Below are 24,797 nucleotides of genomic sequence, written 5' to 3' on the forward strand. Positions count from 1 at the left end.
CTTTTTCCCTCACACAATATGCTGTTTTCATGATTTCGATAGAGGCTGATTACTGTTTCATCGGCCATAGAACTGTTCAGGAACTTTACCGGTTTGTTTTCGTGCCTTTTTGTTAACTGCAGCTTGGCCTTTCTATTTTTGAGGTAAAGTATTTTTGAGGGTTTGCATCTGCCTCTGTGGCTATGATCATGAAGTCTTCTCTTCATCTTTGAAAAGGACGGCTACATCCTGAAGAACATTCTTGACTTGCTGTGCTGTCATAAAGGAGTTTCTTCATCATGCAAATGATTTTCTGCTCATCCACACGACTTGTGCTCCTCGGTCTACTGTCTACCTTTCCGAATACTTCCAGTCTTGACCCTACAGTCCTCCTCTACACCTACAAAAAGGCTGCGGCGAATTCCATCCCTAAAAATGTTAGTATTGAAAAAATATATTTTATTTCACAGTGACCTTCATGCTGAGAGCAGTTATTATCTAATCTAACGTCTATCTGTTGCTGGGTAATAAGAATGCAAGTAGGTGGGTTAAAGGTGAGAGATGAACAGTGGTGAGTTGTGACAGTTGTGTCTACCTGTCGCAGAGGTGAAGCAGAAATAGCAGGAGTGTAGTGAACAGGCAGGTTGATAGGAGAAGGACTTTTAGGAGGAGTCAGATATTGTGTCTACAAGGAAAAAGGGAAGGAAAGAGAGAGGAGAGGAAACAGAAACAGTGAACCGAATGATGCAGAAATCCCAAACTAAAAGTTACTGTGGAAAGATTGTGGCAAGTGGCAGAGATAACTGAAGGACAGGGGACCAACACTGGCAAAAACAGATATAGTACTTCTTAACAGTAGTTATGGTCATGATAACCAAATTTAATACAACTTGGAGACAACTAAAATAATACAATTTACACATTTTCAACAGTTTTACCAAATGTGCTCCACAAGCTGTAATTCATCTCATTGTGCCTTCCAAAAAAAAGGCTGACTCATCTATTTGGGGGATATCCATTTCTCACACACATCTGTATCTGCATATATTCTGGACAATTTGCAAAAAGGAAATGACAGTGAGGGACAGAAAAACCGCACAAGACCAATACATTCATTGTTCTACTGGAAAATGTTCTGCCTCTAGTTTCTATTTTTAGAACAACTCGATGACCAGATTTAAAGGATTCCTGCTCGACATGGGTGAGATTATGTACACATCGCACATAGTCATCCATGCAGCCATCTTTACACTCAAATATTGATTTTCATTAGTCAGACTCTTGCAACCACATGGATTGGAGCAGTTTAAAAAAAGATGAACTCACTAAGCACCGATTTACTGATTTGCACATCAAAAGACATCTAGGTGTCAAGGGTAAAACTGGCAACATTTGGTTAAAATATGAAAGTATTTTTAGATATCTAGTTTGCATGTGACTGTTGTTTCAACGACAGTTCATCAGTGACTGCAGTATAGTTTCACGGTGAAATAAATCAAGGCTTACTGAGCAGGACTGAATTAGACAGAGCTCAGCCGCATCCTAATTGTTGACATTGGACTGCGGTGGATAAACTGCTGAGACCATCTTGAGCAGAATCCTGTCAGAACTAGGGGCTACACTGACATGAAAACTTTTCTGCAAATGTTGTTGCAGTGTGAAATGGTGCACTGTGTTGCTCGACGTTTGTGTAGAATATGATACAGCGATACAGACCTGCATTTCTTCCTCTGGCACTGGCAGGTCTCTGGAGTACTGCAGGAACTGAGCCACGTAGGTCATGATGGACTTCTCATCCGGGTCTCGAACGTCCACATCTGCATTCATATCACAATCCCCTATGATCAGCCTCACACTAACACAGTAACATCAAATGTTTAGACTAACACACGAGCAAGCTCCTGAAGCAAGTGGAGTTCAATACTGGAATCTGAGGAATGGAGGTGCAACTCTTCTGTTTTTAAAAACATCCAGCTGATAAAAGTCTGCTAACAAATTATCAAGCAGAACAAAGTGAAACAAGTGAGGGTTTTATGTAAGACTGAAGCAAACAAGCAGCGAGAGAGTCAGCAGACTGTAAGATCGTCATCTCACTTGCCCTCAGGCTCGCTGGGTATGGCTCAGTCACGGCACTTAGCTACACTCAGCTCACTTTTACAAAGAATCACATCACAAAACATCAATTACTGCTACATAAGTATGTCAGTGAGAAAAATGAATCATTTTTGGGAAAGAGTTTTTCAAGCAAACCAAAGGATACAGAGGGATAAAGCTACAAATGAGCAGAACACCAAAACAGAGTTTTCATGCAAATCAGTAGAAGTGCAACTGTAGAAAACCGATTGTGGAAGACTGGCTAATAAATCATAATAAAAAGGCCAATCCATGTGAGTATGTTGTGAAAAATCAGAATTCAAGTCAAAATTCAAGTCAAAACTCAATTTGAAGTCAACATTTTTTGGATGAGCCGTTCTTGAGAAAGCTTCACTCGCTTTTCTACATGTTACCTCACATGAAGAAAAAAGGTGGAACTACACTACAAGGGCGGTGCACTACCCAGACAGTTTACAGCGCACACATGCCAGGGTTTTAAGAAAGGCTCCGCTTTGATAGTGAGCGGGGCCGCCAACCCCAGAAATGACGCGGTTACTCCAGCATTGCTAGGGGGCACAGCTATGTCATGGCAGGTGCGTCGCTCAGGACCAAAGGAAGTGCAGTGTCGAGTGTGAAGTAATGACGCTATCAAGAAAGCTGCAGGTTGGATTAACGCAGCCGAGCAAACAGCACCCACCAAAAGACATTAATAATGAGCAGTGAGTCAGCTACCGACATGAGGAACCTCATCACAATTTAAATTGATTTACCGTCCGTCGGCCTCCACACAAACTTTATATTCATCTAAGCTGATCTAAGAAGAAAGGTTCCTTCATCCATGTAAAAAAGGAAATGTGTCTTCTACACTGCCAAATTAGTGTTGTAGTTAACCAGTTCCATTTCTCTGTGCACACAAACCGACGATACTGTGTTAAATGTGTTTCTGGTTATTGTACTTCTCTGCCATGAAAGCCGTGGACAATGTGTCATATTATCGAAAAGGACTACATAAAAAAATGTGTGCAAGAGGGAACAAGTCCTAAGTCATTAAAAAACAAAACAAACCGAGAATTAGTGAACACAGTTAATAATTTCAAGCCTTGTATAATATTCCTAAAATATTACTACATGGAAATATATCTGGCAGGGTATATTAAAAGCTAGCTTACCATACATTACATTCTTATGGATTTTCTAAGATCACAAATATTATAAAATATTTTTATTATATTTCTCTGGTGACTTTACGGTGTACAACCTTTATCTGAGTTTTAATTTATAGTGCATTCACTCACACCTATTGCACCAGTCAAACCTGAAGAGTGGAAGCAGAATATTCACAATAAACCTTCATTAGGGCCGCCACTCCCAACCCGGTGGTATGGACCAGTGCAAATGGAAAGACACACACTGGCACAGTGTTATGGCCTCCGCAACCCCTTTTTAGCTGTGAAACTAGGAGCCTTTGAGTTTTGAAACTTTGATCATTGTCCGTCCTCTAAATACTTTCATTGCAGCTGTCCTGCATTTTTTTTCCAAAGAGTTATTAAAAATGGTGGAATGGCATAAAGGTTGTGTGAATGATATTACTGTTTTTAAAAAAAGAAAAAAAAAAAAATCACTGTAGAGACTCATTTTAGTTTGCTTCAAATTACATATTTAGCAAATCGTGCATGAGATCAGAATTTAAAGTCATATCCAATATTTGTTGTTTTCTTTGTCATTCAAAAACTGATCTCTCACACACAGAAGAGAAACCAATAGTTTTAGTACAGTACATGCTCCCGCTTCTTCTGTCATAGCGTGGTTTTAGAACTTGGTTGATTTCAGTGAAGTTCAATTACTTACCATCAGGCTCCAGCAGTCTGGGGATCCTAAGCTCTTTCTCCGCGATGTGGAAGGCCTCCTCCAGGTTCTGTTTGTTGCTTCTGGTTTTGGCTTTGGACAGATCCACCAGGTCGGGCCGCAGAGCATACAGGATCGCCAAGAAGACCACTCCACTCCTCCAGCTTGCCTTGAAGTCCTTCACATTTATTGAATAGCCAGCTCTGAGGGGAACAAATTATCCTGTTATTATTATAATAAAAGTCATTCGTATTGCATTCTTCTCCTGGGAGATAAATTAAATTAAAATTTGAAAACATGAATGCAACCAATGATCAAAAAGAAAATAAACAGACAAAAGAATGAATCTAACAATATATGTAAAAAAAAAAAAAAAAACATAAAACCCAACCAGAGTATTTAAGTTAAGTAAAAAAAATATTTAAAAACCAGGTGCAAGACATCAAGGACAAAATCATATTAAAAATAAAATACTGAGAAAGTCTTTGGATTAAAATGAGTTTTACTGCTTAAACTACTGCTAATACTTTGGGTTTGGACCCCATGTGGGGGTGCTTAAAACTGTGTCACAGGTGATTTTCAAAATGTGCATATAAATATTTGTTTTTGTTTGTTTGTTTGTTTTTTAAGTAAATACTGGTAAATAGGTTTAGTGTGTGTATGTATGTATCAACATTTCCATGTAATTCTTATGGAGCTCCATTGCCATTTCTTTTTGACAGAAAAAACACAAAAACAAAGTTAGCCCAGGAATTTGATGGTATCTCAAACATCTATAAATAAATATAGGAAATGAAATACATAACAAATAATATTGTTAAAGCTCCTGTGTCTAGGAATGTATTTTAACAGATTTTGGCAGCCAAAGTACCTGAACATCTACAGCTCAGACAGAAAAGCCCTGATCACTTTTTTGGTCTTTAGCCTAGACCTGGAAATGACCATGAGGCCATGAGATACACTATCACCTTCTTGAATCATACACATAGCCCACAACGGAAGAGTTGTATCTACAAGAGGTTTATCGATGATTTGGCGAGATGATGTACCAATGCAACCCTATATAAACCCTACACAACACATTTAAATGCATCTTTGACCATTAATGCCATAGAGTTGACCGAGTGCTCACTTGTGACACTGCTCCCTGACCCAGAGCAGCAGGGCCTTCTTGGCAGAAACCCTGAAGCGGTTGTGAAGTGCTGAGCCTCTGGGAGGAACAGGACTGCTGCTAGCCGAGCGGCTCGACAGGGTGGAGCGCGAGTCTAGACTGGCCAAAGACTCCATGGAGGACTGACGTGAGTCGAATGATAGGCCACTGGCCAACTCCTCAATCTAAGAAAACCCCCAATACACACAGTCAACTATTTAGGCATTCATGTTTGGAAACTGAGTTAATGGTAAAAACATTTAACAGAAAATGTATAAAATAGGACAAAAAGAAAGGAAACCAGTGGAAACCTGTGGAACAGAAGACGAAGAAAAACATCTAAAAAAATTAAAAATATTAAACTCACATGATACTGTAGAATGATTGTCCATATGAGGCCCAGGATGATCGATGGTTTGCCATCAATGATGTCAGGAATGTTTATGTTGACTAGTTTGATCTGGGGAGAAACGGGAAATGTTTTAAAGTCTGTACTGAAATCATTACAAAAGGAAGAAAAATGAATAATTTTCTCCATTGAAAATGCTTGCACATTTTGGGCCAGTCAGTAACTAGATGAATCAACTGACGAAGTTTCCAAAAAATCAGACGGGTGGTGCAGCAGTTACAGCAATTTGGAGTTTCACCTGTAAATATACCGGTGTACACCAGTGTTGATGTAATTTTCAGCTGAAAACGTGTCATCTCTGTGGTTTGTTCAATACAAGCACTTAAGGTCTCACGATTAAGTTGTTAATCACAGTTAGAGACCCCCTTATTATATGTCATTTACCGATTTCTTCTTTAGAAAGGAGAGGGCTTTCTCAATGTTGCTTCTGTGCTGAAACATTCCCCTGCCTCTCTCCCGACTCTGCAAAATACAACGGGAGTGTCAGTCAGTTGGTACATGAAGAGTGTCAGCTGTTGGTTGGAAAGCATGTTAAGTGCTGAGCAGAAACAGGACTCACGATGCGCTGACCGCTCATCACCTCCAGCAGGTCCAGCAATTTGGAGCCATCGCAGAAGTCGCTGAACAGATCCACGACCATACATGGTGGCCTCCGCTGTCACAACACACACACACACACACACACACACACACACACACACACACACTTTACTCTATTTTGTTTGTTTATATTTGCAGCTATAAAGCAGAAAGCTCATACTTTCGCCAAGGCTGCTAAAAAATCTATATTAATAATAAAGAGTTAGTCTGTAAATGTGTTGTATACATTTGGTAACGATTGCTCAATACAGATCTTTCAAATTTTTGTAAAATAAATCATGCTTACAAGAATTCTGTATCCATTTTAGGGAAGTTGTTACTCAAAAAACATGAAAACTTACTTATCATACTCATCAAAATATGTACCGAAATTGAACAACAAGTGTAAGAAAATTTGTAGTAGCGTTAAAAAAAATTTTATTTTTTTGCAACAAAATAAAAATCTAACTGCCAGAAAATCTGTTCAGACGCAAATCTGGGGGGCATGCGACTTTGGAATTTTCCATGTTTATGAAGCTTGAGCTAAAAGATGACTTGCTCCTTGTGGCATCCAATGAAAACCAATTACCCAAACTTCAAAACACGCGGTGGTCAAGCTGAAAACAGGGCTACTGATTAGTTTCTGAGAATCTGACATTTTGGAGATGGGAAATCCAGAAAGTGATGATTGTTGTAGTTTTACCATGTAAACCTGGCAGGCAATAAATCGATGTTTTGATCTCACAGAGACCTTTGTCAGGCTTCATGAAGCCCGGATGAATAACATGCTTACGCATACACAATGTTACTCATAAATGACAGCAACTACATATTAAAATCACTCTGCCCCCCGCTCTGAATCGGGAAGGTGTTGAATTACAGTGTCTGATGAATGACCCCAAAAAGCTTTTCACAACAGAAACTCCAGGGCCCTGCCTGTAGATGGCCAAGAATAACATTTTCTGTGACCATATTGACAATTCGTGTGGTTTTTATGATGACGTAGACATATTCTGATTCGAATAGGGGTAATATAATTACTAACTTTAAAATTTAACAGTAGAGTCTTTATCAAACTTGTGTACTGTATTTTCTTGATGTGGACTAAAAGTTTCATCCACCGGGAAGTTACCTAATTTTAGCAGATAGCAGTGTCAGTATACTTGCCAATAAGTAACAAGAAGTTGCAATGCAGAAATGTTAAGTTTTTGTCTTCTTAAATTGGATAGTTGAGTTACGACAATTATTTATTTTTTTTTCAAAACTATCTATATCAGGAACAAAACTTACTTTCCTTCATAATATGGTCTTTCAGCTACAAAATATCTTTAATGGGAACCTAGTAGTCCATCACCTTTATTAACCTCCACAAATAACAAACACGAGGATATATAACAAGCACGTCTTAAAAGTCCCACGGTAGCCCATAACTGACAGTACAGAAGAGTTACATAACCTTTGCCTGAATAGCAAAACACTGCCTTTCGAATTTCAGCTAGTTAGGACTTTCCAAAGTGGATATAGAGCATTATGGAAAGAAAGACTATTCACATGTGACACAAGGTACTATTGCAATACGAGTTCTACTGTGAACAACCACCAAAGGATTAACAATTATCTCCGCCATTCAGTTTACTGACAGAGTCCTCACTGAGTCAGGTTCAGTGTTGGACTCACTGAGGGAAGGGGAGGGTGGTGGCCGTCTGTTGCTGTCTGTCTGGGTGCTGTGAACCTTGCTCTGCAATGCTCTATTTATGTACACAGTTCCCCACCACCACCTCCACCCACCCCACTGTCTTCCACTGTCACATTGGCAACTGACCTCCAACATGAGGCTGAAAGAGAGCTCACAGTCTGCAGCTGACTCATATTAGGAGGTCGTTTGAAAACAAAACAGTGACCTTGTGAAACAATGTTTCTGTTTTTGCCAAATCCAAGCCATGCTGCATCTACTTTAAACACAAGCTGCTGACGGAGAATGCCCTCTAATGGTAATTAAAAGTAGGATGTGGTCGTTTTTTTATAGGGTTTGATATCTCTCATGAAGCATCATCTCATACGTTTATTTTGGTTTCCTTTGCTCAATGAGGTCTTTCAGAAGAATTTAATAATGTCAGGTTATTATCAAATGCTTTACAAACTGAAAACAAGGAGTTTCTTGTAGTGAGGATGTCCCGCCTTCTCTTGAATTCCACTAAGAGATAAAATGGTAGGTTTTGAATAGACTTTTTCAGGCCCTGTTCATACCCGGTATTAACATGCGTCTCGGGTGATCCAATCACAAATGGACAGGTCTAATTACAGGTGTGAATGCACCCAAGAAGCGCTGAGATCCAATCGTTCAGACCACATTCAGAGGTGGTCTGGACCGCATATGGCCACGTTCTTTTAGCAGTGTGTATGCAAATGTGTCCTGAGCCACACTGAAGGACCACCCACTCAACCGACATCCTCTGCTTAAGTGGACGTACGTACGCATTTGCAAACAAATACAAGGCGCACAAATTGTGTAAATTAGCTTTGTCCATGACATCTGAAAATTTCGACAAACCCATAGAGACACTATTCTTTTGATTTCCGGCAGACCGGGCACGGGAAGTTCATTGCTGCCTCCAACCAGTTAAAAACAACGACGCATTTGGTCCTTGCAAAAGGAAATCATGTATGTGTTTATCAGCATATAAAGCGGGGAGGTGAGATCCGATCACAAGTGGTTACTTGAGATGCGTGTGGAGACGTATTCTAATGCCCGATGTGAACTGTTTTACTTAGAGCTGTCCACCTGTGATCGGATCATCCGAGACGCATGTTAATGGCAGGTATGAACGGGGCCTTAGAAACTCAGGATTTGCCAAATGGCATTCTCACCTTTCACAATAAAAGTGTCAGAATCAACATTGGACAGACATGGAACCACCTTTCTCAAACCTGAAGAGACCAATCTATTGTCATGATAATAAAAATTAACAGCAGGATGTGATACTTTATGACCTCTTGGGGTTACCCTGGCGCTGAATCTCACAAGAACGACAAGACCAGATAAAGTACTCATGGAACAGGAACTGATCTATAAAATCATTTTTAAAATAAATTGGAATAGATTTAGAGTAATTTCAAAATTTTCAAAACAGTGATCCTGGGCAAAAGGTCGCACCACATGATATTTTGACACTTTAAGTAAAAAAAAAATAACAAATACTAGTGTTTCTTGAAAAGAAAATTTAGGCATCACAGTATTGACCCGTATTCAACAAACAAATGTATTTCAGATAGGAAATACAGAACCAGAAAAGGCAGAAGTTTCTCAACCATGACAAAACTGAGTAAATGCTCTCAGGAAGGCGTCCTTAATATTTTGTCCTCACAGTGTGCTTACGTCTTTACAATGTGATTTCTTTTTGGCCCGACTTCCCTAACTTTGCACTTTGTAATACATAGTGTACACACAAGTATTCTGAATTAAAATTCTTCAATTACAAAACAATTTTCTTCTTAACTGCACACCTTGTTTTTTGTCCCTTTCATTTTATACTCTTTAAAAATATACATCTCACAACATATTTTGAATTTGGGTTACAGTGAGCAGGTTACATGATGTTAGATGAACCATCTTATTACTGAACCATTTTATATATTGAGGGAATATACGTGTACATGTGAGTACAGCTGGGGATCCATATCATGCCCTTATATGTTTCTGCTCTCCGGCATTTTGTTATTAAGCTGCATTAACCGAGCTTAGGGAATGGAAACTACCGTGTATTCGTAAATTATTATACAATGACCGGATAAAATGAACTCAATTATGTCCTGAGGGGAAACTGGGTCATTTCAGCAGAAATGAAGAGCATAGAGAGAAAACTAGCTGCGTGCTTTAACATAAATCATAGTGAAGATTAAAGAGTCTAATCTGCTAATATAAAGTTCTTCTACATTAAGAAGACTAAAAGATTGCTATTTAGAGAGTAGTGTGACTTATAACCAAAGTTAAAGCCTTCTAGGGTATTTCTGTTTTTCTGGTTTGGTTTCATGTGACCAAATTAACTATATGTGTTAATTATCATTAGACTCACTGTATATAAAGCTTTGAGACAGGAAGAGATGTAAGTCTGTATACTCAGTATACTTATGTGGACTAATCCCTCAACACATTGCAGGTCTTTTGTAGAAATTTCCTTTTCTAATCAGCTTAAATTCATCGATCACAAATACCGTCCCCTCAGTCAGTTATTGTAGAGAGGTCAGGGTTCAGAGACAAGGCTCACCTTTGCCAGCTGAGCGTTGACCCAGTTGCTGAAGGTCCTTTTCTGAATCTGTTCTTGTTCCACTGTTGAAGAAGAAGAGATACAGGATATCAAGTTTAACTTATATTATCACAACGGCAAATAGTAAAACACACAGATAAGGTCATGATGCTATACATGAACTATTTACACTGAGTCCAACTGTAGAGTTGGCTCAAGTCCCAAGATTGCTAATATTAACAACAGCGAGTGTGCTGTATGCTTCCTTGGTAAAGAGAGCAGTTGACTGCAGGGACCCTGAGATCAAAGCTAACTAACCGCAGCTAACATCAGAGATTAGGGTTCATGTTGCATCTCTTTAAATCAATGTCAGTTTCATTTAAGTATGATCACAATCTTTCCTTAACTTTAACGCAACAGTTCAACGTTTTGGGAAATACACCTCCTTTTTCTTGCCGAGAGGTACGTGAAAAATCGATACCACTCTCACATCTGCACAGAAACTATGTAGGTGGAGCTAGCAACAGGGTATCTTAACATAGATTAAGACTGGAAACAGGGGCTGGCCTGGCTCTGCCTCAAGCTAACAAAATCCATCTACCAGTACCTCTAAACCTCACATGATATCTCCTTCATTTAATCAGTACAAAACCATTACACTGTTGTACAAACTCAACAAGCATACTTGGGTCCCTCTGGCAGTAAAAAATAATTCCTCTAGAGGGTGAAATGACAAGCGACTCATCTAACTCAGCTTTCTGGACAGCTGTGAAAGTCTGAACGAAAGCACAAGTCACACTCACTGCTCACCCAGCTTCAATTTGTGAACTCAGTGCTTGTTTACTAAAGTCAGCAAAGGGCCTCATATGCTCTAGGTTTATTCAGTAAAATTTAAAAAGAGACCATACCTGTCAGCTGTTAGTGTGTAATTCATTAACAACAGGAAGTCAGAGTTTTGTACACCTATTTTGAAATTAGCCAGGCGTTTACAACTATGTTAACTTTGCTTTTTAAAAGCAGCGTGATTCTGTCGTTAACACCCAAGGGTTTGGCCAATCGGTTTGGAAATCCTTTGGATATAATAATGACAAACAGAAATATTTGGTCTGTGTGTTGCATGAACAAGCACAAAACCTCAGTTCAATAATTAAAACCACAGAAAATAATTCAATATAAACAGAGCTGCAAGCAAAGAATCTTAACTACAGATTACCAAGCATCCCACAGACTTTGTAAAGTACATATTTTTCTGACTTGTTTTCAAGTACTTTCAAATATATGTGAAAGGGAAAAAACTAATTATTTTGTCTGCAAGGCATTTCTGACATACATCTATGCATCAGCAATACATTTTTCAAGCCCTTGCAAAAAATATAATTGGAAGGCAGTCTGACATAGAGGAACTGCAAAAGTACTGACTTCAATTTCCCTGGAAGTACACTTCTTGGAATAAGATATTTCATACGACATTTTGAAAAATCATTTAAAATATGTTGTTGACACATTGATACATTTAAAACGTGTTTATCAAAATGTGTAAAGTGGTTTCTTTTTACATTTTGAATGCATTTTGAGATATGCACTGTACTGTTGTACTGTATTGGCCTCTTGACAGCTGCCATCTGTGAATTTATCTTGCTATATGAATGCAAAGAACGGTGTACTGACGAAGAGCATGCATAATCAGTGAGGCAGAGCTTCTATCATTTTCACTGGATGTAATTTGTTGAAAACTGTAAATTATACATGTATATTCACAAATAAAAACTGTATGACAATTATCACAGGAAAGGAAACACACAGAAAGGTTTCAGCATTCAGCATTAAAGTGTAAGCAACAAGAGACTTGGTCAGTAAATTGGCCACCACTCACCACTGTAAAGCTCAGTGAAGTCATTCAGGTCACATATGATCCAGTCTTCATTCTCCATCGTCTTATAAAGTCAACTTACTGACTCAATGAAAACCTTGTTTTAAATTTAAAGGGTATCACTGTTGCCAGATTAAAAACTGCATACAATATCTCCAAAAATTATCTATCATTATCTATGATCTATCTACTTTCAACAGGATTCTTTTTTTCCAACTTCCAATTACATTAAGCTTATTTAGTTTAGTTAATATTTTAAATACGTCCACATAGTTATTTAACGTTGTACTGTTTGCTCAGTACAAAAACTAATGTAAAACTTAAGTAAAAATCAGGATTTATGAAATAGCAGCTATGAAGGTTGTTGCCTGACAACAATGATACATATTACAATTTTTCCTACCACTGTTAATTTTGAAACGGCCTCATCTTGCAGATCCTGAAGTCTGTAACTTGGGTCAAGCTGAACTTTTGCCCACTTAGTTTCCCAGTTTACTGCATTAATTACAGTAGCTAGAGACTAGTGGTCCTTCCTCCTTCATGCTGAGCTGCAACTTTCTGTCAAGCTGTAAGTTCCTCTGAGATGCATTAACGGACAGCTTGCAGACTATTTTCTGCCTTAATATGTTTAACAGCAGGCCATCTCTGGCTCGAGTTCACTTGAAGTCTAATCTTAATCATAGAGTGACTCATCTTATTATAATTAATCTGGTATTATCAAACATATTTAACATATGGACAGAGGCACCGCTGATAACTTATCTTCAAACCAACAAAAATTATGGGAAACCTAAAGATTTTAAGAATTCCTGGCTGCCAAGCCCAGAGGATCAAGAAACCGGAGAGCTGTTGACTGTTTGCCAGAAGAATTATTTTAAACAAACGCATTTGGCTACTGTAAGCACAGCACTTTAAAGTCAGTTCCAGACTGCTATCATTTTAGTAGTTGTATAAGCTCCTAAAATGAATCCCTGCTATATCTCAATAACAGGATTCATGACAAACTCAAAGAGGGACAGTTTATAAAAGTACCAAGATCTTGCAAATCACCAATTCCAAGGTGTTCTGGATGTACTGGAATTCATGGTCATCATCAGGATTTTGGTAGCTACGTATTAACGATACACAGTAGACCTACCATAAAATAACGTCATAACTTCGTTTGCTAGTACAAATTGGTACAAATATGTCTGATTGGCAGAAAAAAACAGAACAGCAAAAATCAATACAATTTGAAACTGTGCTAATCACACAACAGTATGCATGGAAATGCATTGTAATCACAAAAGGTGAATGAAACCGAATGAAAGTGAGATCAGAGGGATTCAATGACATTCGCAATGTTCATGACGATCACTGGAAGATATCAACGATAGATTATACCTTTGACCGTGCTGTTTACGTTACATAAAATAAATATGGTTAGGATACATCTCGGAGGTCACTGGCCTGGTATAAAACTCTTTAAGGATTTTATAAAATGTCACCCATAACAACAGGTGACATTTAAAGTTCTCAGCTGCTGATAAAATGGGTGGTAACAACTCAGCTCTGCTAATGGTTTTAAGTTGTTCTGTTGTGTAGCAACTTCTGGTATGGGCTCACCATCTTGGTAACACAAATGAATTATGTACTAGCCAAAATACCTAGAATTGGTCCATTACTTTGCAGTAGTAAAAGCTAGTAGTTGCATGTAAACATTAACACGACTTAATTTACAAAATTAGCCTGCAGGCCTATTTCCAAGCTAGCTAAAACAAAAAACCTGACCAAACTGCAAAGCCTCTAGAGAAGAAATAATCATTATATAATATATATCTCAAAATCTCTACATCTCTATAGTCTCTAAATACGATGTCTGGTAAAGTGACAAAAAATTTAGCAATAACAGCCCCAAAAGTATCTGACTGGTGGCTGATGTTGACTTCTCCACATTGATTCCATATTTATTGCAAAGAAGACATTTGTTTACTTCTGTAAAATGTCACAGCAGAGCTCTTTCTTTAGGGCAATGCTCTATTAACTGTTTCACAGACATCAAATAAAGCTACAGTCTCTAGATAGGAGCCAAGTACTCATTTGTGTTTCTATTAACTTCCACTGTTGCTGTGTCCTACAGTGGCTGCTTGTAATATCGCAAACTGAAAACAGTTAATTTTTTTCATCAAAGTAGTGGCAATACATTATTTAACATATGCCCACAAATCCTCATACCGGTATAAACCTACCCTGGCCTTAAGAACGATCTTCTTTCCAAAGGGAAAGAAGCCTGTACTTGATTTTTGATTTACCTTCTGATTAAGGACAACAACAAAAAAAAACACTGCTAAGCTGGCAAATCATGGTTCAGCAGAATTTATTATGTTATTGAAGTATTTAAGCTTATGATGAGCTTAAGTCTCTCTGTTCTAGATTGATATCTTGCTTTTGACTAACAGATGTGGACTTTCACCATCTAGTTTTTTTATTTATAGCTGTAGATCTACCATTATAATGCAGCAGTCTACCGTGGAAGAACATTTTCATACGCTGATAATTAAATCCATTATATTTTTATACACTAAATTCTACACAGTTAGTTTTGTTCTATACCCATAAATTTCACTACCATAGAGACAAACATTAAACTCACCCATGATGGGATCACTGCTGATTCAGCAGGGAATCTTACCAGATCAGCAAACTCTGGTGCACACCAATTTAAACCCAACTTCTCTATTTAGTAAACACTTGGTTTACCACACTGACTCTGCAGATCCATGACTGCAGGAGAAGGCATGTGAAGAAAAAACTGATATGCAATTAGTTTAAATGAATTTCTTGTCTAACCAGCTAACAGTCTACACTTCCAGCCTGCAGGCAAGCAGGTCAGTTCATCTGGGCTCCGCCTCATTTAGAGATGACTCACAGAGGCTTCAGGCCTGCCTAAACAAGACCTGCAACAAGCTCCTGCAACCTCATGGGTACTTTATGCTACAAGAGCTGGAAAATGTGTGTCAAATTCAAATGTCAACTGCTGTGAAAATTTGGATCTCCTATGTAACCTACCCTAACCTAACCCCTCCCAGTGAGTGTGTGGAGGCCATTACAACAACTGTTCTCGATAGAATTGACTTGCCGTTCAAAATCCATTAGCATTGTTATCACTTTCCAATATTACTCACTGTTTATCTTTTGGCTGTTATACATTGTATGGAATATTTATTAGCCGTATGAAACAGTACATCGTATCATACTTTATGAAAGGATGGCATTAAGATTTGTTTTAGATAATGATTCTCAGTGCAATCTGCAGTATTTCTTTGCTCAGTGTTCTGCAAAAACAGAATTCATTTAGAATTTTGAAGCATATATCAAGTTATGAATAAAGTTTTGAGCTTCCCTATGAATCCTGAATTGGTTCTGTCCAAATATGGTACATCGGAATACACATAACCATACATTATAGAAATTAAGGCAGTTTTATATCATAGCTAACCCGACATAAAGTCGGTAGGATATACTGTATTGCACAATGCGAGTCATCGTTTGACTTATATATGATTATTATATTACAGATGGTAACATTACATTATAAAAAAAACTGAGTAGATAACTGGAACTGGGCTGTCAAAGAGAAGCATGTTACAGAGCCTTCATATTTCACTGTTAAGGCCCCTAAGCTTTGCAGAACCCTGCCTGATGATAATCACCCAGCTGACTCTGTGTCCATTTTTAATTCACGATTTAAAACTTAGACCAAAGATCAAAACTTAGCTTTCTCCATTGTATTTTAAATAAGAATTTGTTTATAATTCCTTTTTATTTTTGTTTGTTGTTTTTACATTTGCTATACAATGTTTTTAAAACGTGCTAGAAAAAATTAAATGATAATGATGATGTCAATTTGTGTTATAATCATATATCATACTTACTACCTACTGTTAGATGGAATCATTCTCGTGTTTTTATATGTTTATTCATATATATATATATATATATATATATATATATATATATATATCTATTCACTCCTTTTATCTTACGAGCCAGTAGGTAAGTACTCTGAACCTTCTGTGACTGAGTTTATCGATCTAAAATGATCACATAATAAAACCAGATTACATGTATCCTGTGACTCAAACACTGAATACGACCAACATTCACACACAATATAGGATATTTTTAGTGACATTCTTTCGTCATTACCACTTCAAATATAAACAGAAAAAAATTTTCCGGGTCTTATTTAACAAGCTGGCTTGTCATGGGGGAGTCTTACATCATCCATTCTGCACGTTGTACCAGCTGGAAATTACATAGTAGGAAAAACATTTAGAGGGCTTTAATAGAAAACACTGTGTCCTAAATGTGTGTGTGTGTGTGTGTGTGTGTGTGTGTGTGTGTGGGATGCACTAAAAATAGTTCAGTGGAGAACTTTTCAAGATTGGACCCATACCTAGGATGTTGGGTGGATTGAGAGAGAAAGGCAGAAGGGCAATTAGGAGAAAGAGCAAGAGACCGAGAAAGTTTGGGAAACATGGGCAGGGGTTTTTAAGAGTTTTCAGATGATAAACTTTAACCATGAACCAGGTCTCACTAACAAGGCACTTTACCAAAAGAGCTGAAATACGATGCACTGGAGCTCAAGCAGAAATTAAAATCAACCTGCAAATGTCACACTCACTGTGAACCCTGAGCCTGAGAGCTACATTGCTCATTTTGTGTATACAATGAAAAGAGTACAAAGTCTCAGTCAAGATGCATTATACCATCTATAAATAAAATGTTTTGATGACCATGTTACGAGCTGTTTCTTCAGACATCACAATTCTGCAAGGTCACAGGGTTGCAAAAACCCGGCCATGACAATAAGGTGTGATCATCAGTGGGGGATGTTACTTTCCTTCGGATAAATCGGCATCTGTTAGGTGTAGAATTCTGTCATAATTTTGTCAGTAAGTCATTAAGTGTTTTTGATCATTACCAAGGCTGAAACTAAATCTTATTTGCATTTTCAGTTTATCTCTAGATTATTCTTTTAATTAACGGTTTACTCTATAAAATGTCAAGAATGAGCATCAAAATTTCCAAAAGCCCAAGTTGATGTCATTAAATAGCTTGTCATGCTTGACAAAACAGTCCAAAACCCAAAAGGTATTCAATGTAAAATGCTACAAAACAGAGGAAAGCAATTAATTTTCTACATTTGCTAAGCTGGAACCAGATGATATTTTGTCTTGATAAAAGCATTAAATAGATTAAGTAGTGTCAGCATTAAACATTGAGTAAGAACAGGTGACATCATATTAGTGGAGGACTCATTTTGGAATTAAGTTTCAGAAACCTAGAGCTAAAACCCCAAATCTTTCAGATAAAGTGAGACTTCAGTTGAAGATCAACTTGTAAAATTGGGAAATGATTATGTACACTGATCAGCCGTTAAAACCAGTTACCAGTTATATGTTTCAAATGTCCAAAAATCTCCTGGGAGACAGCGAAATGATGAGCGAGCAGCATTTGTTTATTATCTCCTCCACCCTCTCGCTCTCTCCCTCCGGACGGCTCTTTTGCAATATGACTCACGTCTCTCCGAGAGCAAAGCTTCAGTTTCAACAGATTAAACCATGCATCACCTCAAAAAAAAAAAAAAAAGTGACGAAAATGAAACGGGACGGAGACGAGGTCCTCAAACTTCTCCCCTGAGTGAGACACATAACTGAGGCTTAATAGTTATTATGTTGCCATAGTAACCGAGATAAAACACTGAGATCAAGAAACAGGGGATTTCTTTTTACAATTGCATGACCTCAGCCTTCGTCTCAGGGTGAGTGGAGACCAGAAACAATGAGCCTTCACGCAGTTTAGCTTGAATGCTTGTTGAAGTAAAAGGCTGACCTATAACAGCACCATGGTACCGATAATATCCTGAAACTGTGACCAAAATTAAGTTTCAAAGCACAAAAAATGCCTGCTCTGGTCTTTCGAATAGCTGCAGAAATAATACAGTAAAGCCATCCAGCCACAATAAAAACCACACATTACTGCCTGCTCAGTCAGAAACACTGCACTGTAATCTTTGCTGGAAGTAAAGCAAGACTGACCCTGCAGCAGCATGTGGACATTGTCGATGTCCAGGGGGATGGACCCCCTTTCCACCAGATCATCCCTAGAGTAGAAGTCGGACGACATACTTTCTCATCCACAGCCTCCCGGTAGCATGGCACCACTCTGAAAGAAAGAGAAAAGCTAACATCAGTGTTAATGCAGTCCAGCGTGGTGTAAAAAATACAGCAGAACAGTATCTCTGCGTGGTTAAAGGTCTGATGCCCATCGGAGCCACTGTGATTAAATTTCTGGATCTTAAAGCTGACTTTCCCTCTGGACAAAAACACTACATTACCAAGCTTTTTGTCAAATAGAGAACTTGGAAAGCTATGTATTACTGGAAGTGCTTGTAGCTGCTAATCAAGATCAAAAAAGGTTATACAGCGTGTTTCTTAGATATTTACTTAAAAAGTTAATCATTTTATGTACTGCCAGTGTGCTTGAATTCAAATAGTGGTGTATTGATATTACCATATCAGCATTGCAAGCAAACATTTGTATGTGCAGTACGTACATCTGGAATAATGATGCAGAAACAGCTGAACAATAGATGTATCGATACATCACCAATGTGACTATAAGAAAGAGTAATGCATGGACGAAACATTTAAAGTAACATAACATGCACAAGCAACAACAGAGTCAGATTTTAATGCGAAGAATTTACTTGTGAATTATTTGACACGTTGCATTCCACAACAAGCAATATCAAACAATGTGTTCATTTAAATATTCTGTGATACCCGATAAGTACATGAAAACTGTTGCAAGGGACCAAAAGATTACATAATTCCCCAAGGTTTGGAGAAGATGCAATCAGTGGCATCGTAGATTATTGTGCGTACTGTACAGACAATTATCCCAATATGGAGCACCTGCTCCAGGTCCATCTTTCCTCAAAATCTAGTCACACCTGATACTGTATACTGTGTGTCACTGATGGACACACTGAGTAGACCAATCTCTAGTCTTTTCATCATCAGGAAAATCATGGAAAACTCTCCTGGCCCAGCGGCTCTTAATCTTGTGTGCCCTCCCTGTTTAGGCCAAAAAGAACTGTTCAAACTTTTTATTGAGCACACATGTAGCCAAGTGCTAGGTTTTTGTGAGCTGTTTTTGCTGGAAAAAGAAAAAAGAGAAAAAAGGATCAAACCTCAAAAAGTGCTTTACAAAGCAACAAAAGAGTCAAGACCATAACCCCACTGAAAAAACACAGATACAGAAAGGACAGGAATAAGCCCAACAATTTCCTGAGAGACCTCAAGTTTAGCACCGGCATCATTCAAAGACACAGAAAGCCATGTACTGCTACCAAACACTTCATCAACAAACCAGCAGAAAACACTTCTAAAATAAAGTTCAGGGGGAGTTTATCAAATGAAACACTGTTCACTGACCGTTTACATTGAGTGCTGGATGAAGAGTGCTGGCTGCTGGGTTGCGTTTTATCTTGTTCTGTCTTGCCCTGGGATATGAATAAGTGAACTGAGAAAAATGTGTGACATTTAGACATCTTTCCTAACACGCCTGACTAAACATATCACACTGTGAAAAAATAAAGGTGCCTTTGATTTGACCAGTGCATCTTTCTCTGCTGATCACAAACACGACTGACAGTTTAGGGGAGCAGACAGGTGACTGAGGCTAAAATAAAAACAACGTGACCAAATGTCAGATCGTGATAAATAGTGCTTTGTTTGCTTGAACCTGCCTGTACTTCCAGAGGGGTGGGATCTCATTCAAATGGACAAAACAGACAGTATCATGTATCGGTATCATCAACGTCCTGATGCTTCCTGTACTGCCTTCAAGTATCACCCACCTCTTAATCCCGGTAGCGTTGAACAAGTCCAAAGATGTGTTTCCAAGTTCTCCTTCAGGCTAGCATATACTCATCGGGCTAACAGGTGTAAAACTTAGACATCACATAGTGTTTAATAAGTCATTAAAAACACAGCTAACTAGAAGGGACTCAGAGAACTTTGATGCTGCACAACAAAATTTCTGGATCTGGTTTCATATCTGATTCAAAAATACAGATACTGATAGGGCCCTTTTTTTTTTTTTTTTTTTTAACATTTTTAAAAACCTGACACATCCTATAATTCCCTATCTGCCAATCAGGGCTGGGATATACAGACGAAATCGGTATTCCAATATTAAGACCAAAGAGGACCAAGATTATAACCTTCTTGGTAGAGGTAGTGACAGAATTTCAGATATTCAAACAAGACAAAATAATGACAAGGCCTGTCTGTTTAAATGTAAGACTGAAGGAACTCCAGGCGGAATATCAATCTTTCAGTTTAAGACTTGGTTCACATTGCTGACACACTACGTCGACAGGAAGGCTGCTGCAGCGCCTGGGGGCCACAATCCCAAAACCTTAGTCCTGAGTTTTGACTGAGAACCAGGCACTAACACTATTCAGATGATCTTAAGACTCCTGCCTGTTTAATACGATGCCAGGAATTCGTTAAAGTAAGCTGGAGCGTGAATGTAAAGCCTGATGAACTATCAGCAAAACTCTGATTTTGATTTGAAGGAGGAGTAAAGGTCTTAGCTGACCTGATAAATGCCAGCTAACTGACAACAATACAGTTCTGAAGCTCCTACAGATCCTAAAGCCATTACATAAGCAACACCCTACAAGGTCATCAAACAGTCTGTTGTAATGTCAGACAGAGGAAATTATTCTTTCCTGGTTGGTCTTCCTTCCTTCCTTTAAGTGTTTTTAGACAGTATGTAGTGGCACACATGAACGTAACACTATCACATCAGTCAACTTCCTCCTGTTACAGCACAATTAGATATCATAAAGAGAAGTTGGCAACTGTCAGACTAAATAATTGACAATGCATCAATCAGATTACCAGCAAAATATTTAATAACACTAATACTAATAACAACATTAAACCAAATAATTTGATAAGTCAACTGGTCTCGAGGCATCGGGCCTTCAAACACACTAAAATACATAAATAAAGCTGCATTTCTAAGTATTTGTCCAAGGTTACTCCCATGTTGCTGTTCAACCTCTACGCAGCATTGCTGCAGCAATTAACAAGCAATTTCTAAAAACACAATTTCAGAACAGAACCACTGTCCTCCAGTGTTAATGTGGGCACATGAATACATGCTGAAATAATGCTACACTGTGTGTGTACGTGGATGGTGTCTGAACCACTATAGCATGGCATTTAAGTTATCCTGAGGCTTCATGTCAGCTGCAGAAAAAGTGACCAGGGAGAGGTGAGAGAGCCAATGCACAGGGGTGAGAGAAAGAGTGGGAGGGAGGCAGAGTCGGAGGAAGAACAAGCAGGCCCGAGAGAGGAAGAGAAAGACAAAGTGTTGTAAATAAAAACAAAAAAGAGAAAAATTAGCCAAAGACCCCAGTAGACAGTAACTAATTGGAAACTGCCATGGGACTCAAACACATGTATCATTTCCAGGAAAGGACGACGGCTTTCATTGCTTCGTATTTTTCATTGTCTCCAACTAGTAAAAACAAACTGCATACAGTTGTTAATGTGTCCAGTAAAATTGCAGGCCAACAACAATACAGGATAACACTGTTGTATGAGTCACAATTGGAAAGGAAAAAGCAAGTAACTCTTAGTGATGTATCACAAGTCATTTTTAGTGAATTTGAATTGTTGCCATCGGGTCGAAGGTACAATACCGCGTGGTCGGACTACCCCTACGCACTGATCTCTTATACCTGGCAGTTGCTGTGTTACAGAAACAAATATGATGTGATTGGGTGTGTGAGATTTATTTGTCACATGCAAAATAAAACATTTCCATAGGACAAATAACTAAAAGAGAATGGAAAAGAGTGAGAGAAAGGGAGGGAGGAATAAGTGAGGGAGGCCAGTCAGGCACAACAGATGAAGAGAGATACAGAGCTCAAGAAAGGAGGAAGCAAAAATAGAGTTAAGGAAGAGGAAATACAGCAGAACAGAGGGGAAGAGAATGAGAAAGCATGTGTCAGAGGGATGAACCCAAAGGAGAAAAGAAAAGAGTCAGAAAAAGAAGGAGAGAGAATGAGAGAGAGAAAGGGTGACAAAAAGATTATGAGTAAGTAACAGTAAGAAAATTAAGGGAGAGCACGCAGAAGGGCAAGAGAGAGAACCAGCAAGCCTGTGACAGATCTTTCCGAGTCAAAGTCACAAGTCACTCCGGTCAGCTCTAATTGTAGTAACAAGGCAGGAGGCAATGAAACACATCACCGAGTGTTGTGGAAAAAGCACAGGGGGGGCACATCATGAGACCACAACACCAGCTTTAGATGCTTTTTTTAATGTATTTATGTGGGAATTTATCCAGCTGAAGTGCCCACATTATTATTTACAGCACTAGCCTATGGGGAGGTTGATGGGGTAGAAAGGGAGAGATGCATTCAATCATGTTTACACCTGAGAGTTGCCCAAGTCAGAGAGACCTACATGAATAATTTCATAGGAGTTCGTTCTTTTTTTTTTTGTTAACAGATTCTCTGAAGTACGACCCAAAGAAACCACAAAGAACCCCTTTCCTCCAAAACATGAACAACCTATTCCTCAAAATCCCTCCTATGTTCAGCATTATGGCCAGAGAAGCTTCAGGTTTGACACCAACAACAACAACACTCCACCTCATTGTCAATGTCGTGACTCTCTCTGTAGCAACAATACACTCTCATTAGCTCTCTCTAAATGATTTCCAAAAGGTCTCTGTACTCTTTGTATGAGCCTGGGCCATGAATCAATAGAGTCAGTGATGCTGAACCTGTCACACCTGTTCACAGACACACCCTGGAAGATATGATAACAGAACAGGGGAGAGGCAATCTCCGTCTTCATCTGACTGGATACACAACGCAGAGGTTAATTAGTACACAACTAGTACTACCTACTAGACAGAACTGTGGTGTACTAGTACTAGCATCAGTAGCAGCAGTATTAGTAGTAGCTGTGGCTGTACCAGTAGACAAACTGTTGTGGTATGGCCAGCAGGATGGCCAGATTATAAACGGAAAAATAATGACCAAAAGTACTGGTCAACTGCTTAGTCGTCTGAAATCACTTGAGAGCCATGTTGTGTCTGAACAAATAAGCCTCTAATATGTCTGCAAACCAAAATGTGCCGTTAAACAACACATTCATAAAGAAACTGATTAACAGATTAAACAATATGCCACCCCCGATCAACATAACCAGCGTTGCAGCAGTCAATAAACTACTGATTAAACTCAGAGTACCATAAGACAAACCACATACCAGTATGCACAAATTTACATATATGTTAATCATACTTCTGAAAAGCCTTTTTGGTTTTAAGGGACGAAACTTTAATCCAAGAATATGCTAAGTGTCTGAAAATTAGAAATTAGACTGTCAGCCTGAAGAAGCCCCCCGGGCTTGAAAAAAAAAAAAAAAAGTCAATTGCTCTGCATTTCTCTAAAACTAAATCTGAGTTTTAGGTGGGTTTAACCTTCACTGCTTCCCTGTCAAAGTCTGAAGCCAGTGATCGTGAGTTAAATGAGGGGTGAAGTAATAAAATCGTCCCTCTAACTAGACTGAAAATGCAATTTAAATTGATTAATACTCCATTTTTAGACATAATACCCAAAACTTGTTATGTTTTGATTATGACAAGAAAACCTCACTATGTTAGGCGGAATACATTCTAAAGCCATCCTATTATTCTGTAAAACATATACACCGTTAATTAGTAATAGACGTTCATTTGGGCAAAATAATCTATTATTTCATCAGACAAAATATGTATGATATCTACCACTTTTATTTAATTTGCAACCTACTTGGAATGAGATTTATTACAGTTGACCCTTTTTTTTGGTATCACTGCTTTATGTTATCAAGTGCTACAAAGTGGGCTCCCTTTGACGGCAGGAATGTTAGATTGCGTCGGTGTTATGAAGCTGTCAGGGCCCAAAAATAGCAGCAGGGAACACGTGTGTACGGCTGCTTTCAGATCAGCGCACCGGAGCCTTATCATGGGTCCCTGAGGAAGACCGCACGACTTTTTTTAATAACGCAGATTGCATGCGGTTGCCCTGCAGGTTGGCGAAAAATCTAATGTAAAAGTCATTCTTCTCAAACACAGGGGATGACAGCAGTAACATTGCTGATATCTGGGATCATTTGCGGCTGGATCATGTAAATCTTACCAGCAAATAACACAGTCAAGAGCCACTTTGCAACTGCAGATGCAATTCGTTATTCTAAAGTTTCTGCGAAATGAAAAACATTCAAAAAGTTGCTTGTACTTACATGCAGCAAAGAGTGCGTTATTGGTGAAGATGCAAGATGGAGGTCCAGGCAATAATGATCTCTAATGGGGAAGAACAGAACTTGCTCTGTAGTAGTTGGTGGAGATGAAACCTGAGGCGCAGTTTGACAGATCTGGAGTCCGCAGAGCGGCAGGACGGGTCGATCTGTCACCGGAGCAGCCAGAGCCATACCGGGGCCGGGCAAAAAAACTCACTGGGACGCTAAATATAGAAACCAGTCAGGGCTGAACACACACCCTCTT

The 24,797-nt window shown here is 38.7% G+C and overlaps 1 protein-coding gene across 1 annotated transcript in view; it reads right to left on the reverse strand.

Annotated features, from left to right (window-relative positions):
* syne2b (spectrin repeat containing, nuclear envelope 2b) overlaps positions 1–24,558 on the reverse strand; it is a 156,898-nt gene extending 132,340 nt beyond the window's left edge. Inside the window, exons 1-10 of the mRNA XM_040137436.1 lie at positions 24,536–24,558; positions 18,254–18,398; positions 10,322–10,383; positions 6,037–6,132; positions 5,862–5,939; positions 5,436–5,528; positions 5,051–5,253; positions 3,922–4,121; positions 1,696–1,796; positions 575–664 (exon numbers count right to left, since the gene is read on the reverse strand). Coding sequence (XP_039993370.1) covers positions 575–664; positions 1,696–1,796; positions 3,922–4,121; positions 5,051–5,253; positions 5,436–5,528; positions 5,862–5,939; positions 6,037–6,132; positions 10,322–10,383; positions 18,254–18,341 — 1,011 coding nt within the window. The 5' untranslated portion in view covers positions 18,342–18,398; positions 24,536–24,558. The remainder of the gene's footprint in view (positions 1–574; positions 665–1,695; positions 1,797–3,921; positions 4,122–5,050; positions 5,254–5,435; positions 5,529–5,861; positions 5,940–6,036; positions 6,133–10,321; positions 10,384–18,253; positions 18,399–24,535) is intronic.
* Positions 24,559–24,797: the final 239 nt, after the last annotated feature.

The sequence above is a fragment of the Xiphias gladius genome, chromosome 10, assembly GCF_016859285.1.
Source record: "Xiphias gladius isolate SHS-SW01 ecotype Sanya breed wild chromosome 10, ASM1685928v1, whole genome shotgun sequence".
NCBI lineage: Eukaryota > Metazoa > Chordata > Actinopteri > Istiophoriformes > Xiphiidae > Xiphias > Xiphias gladius.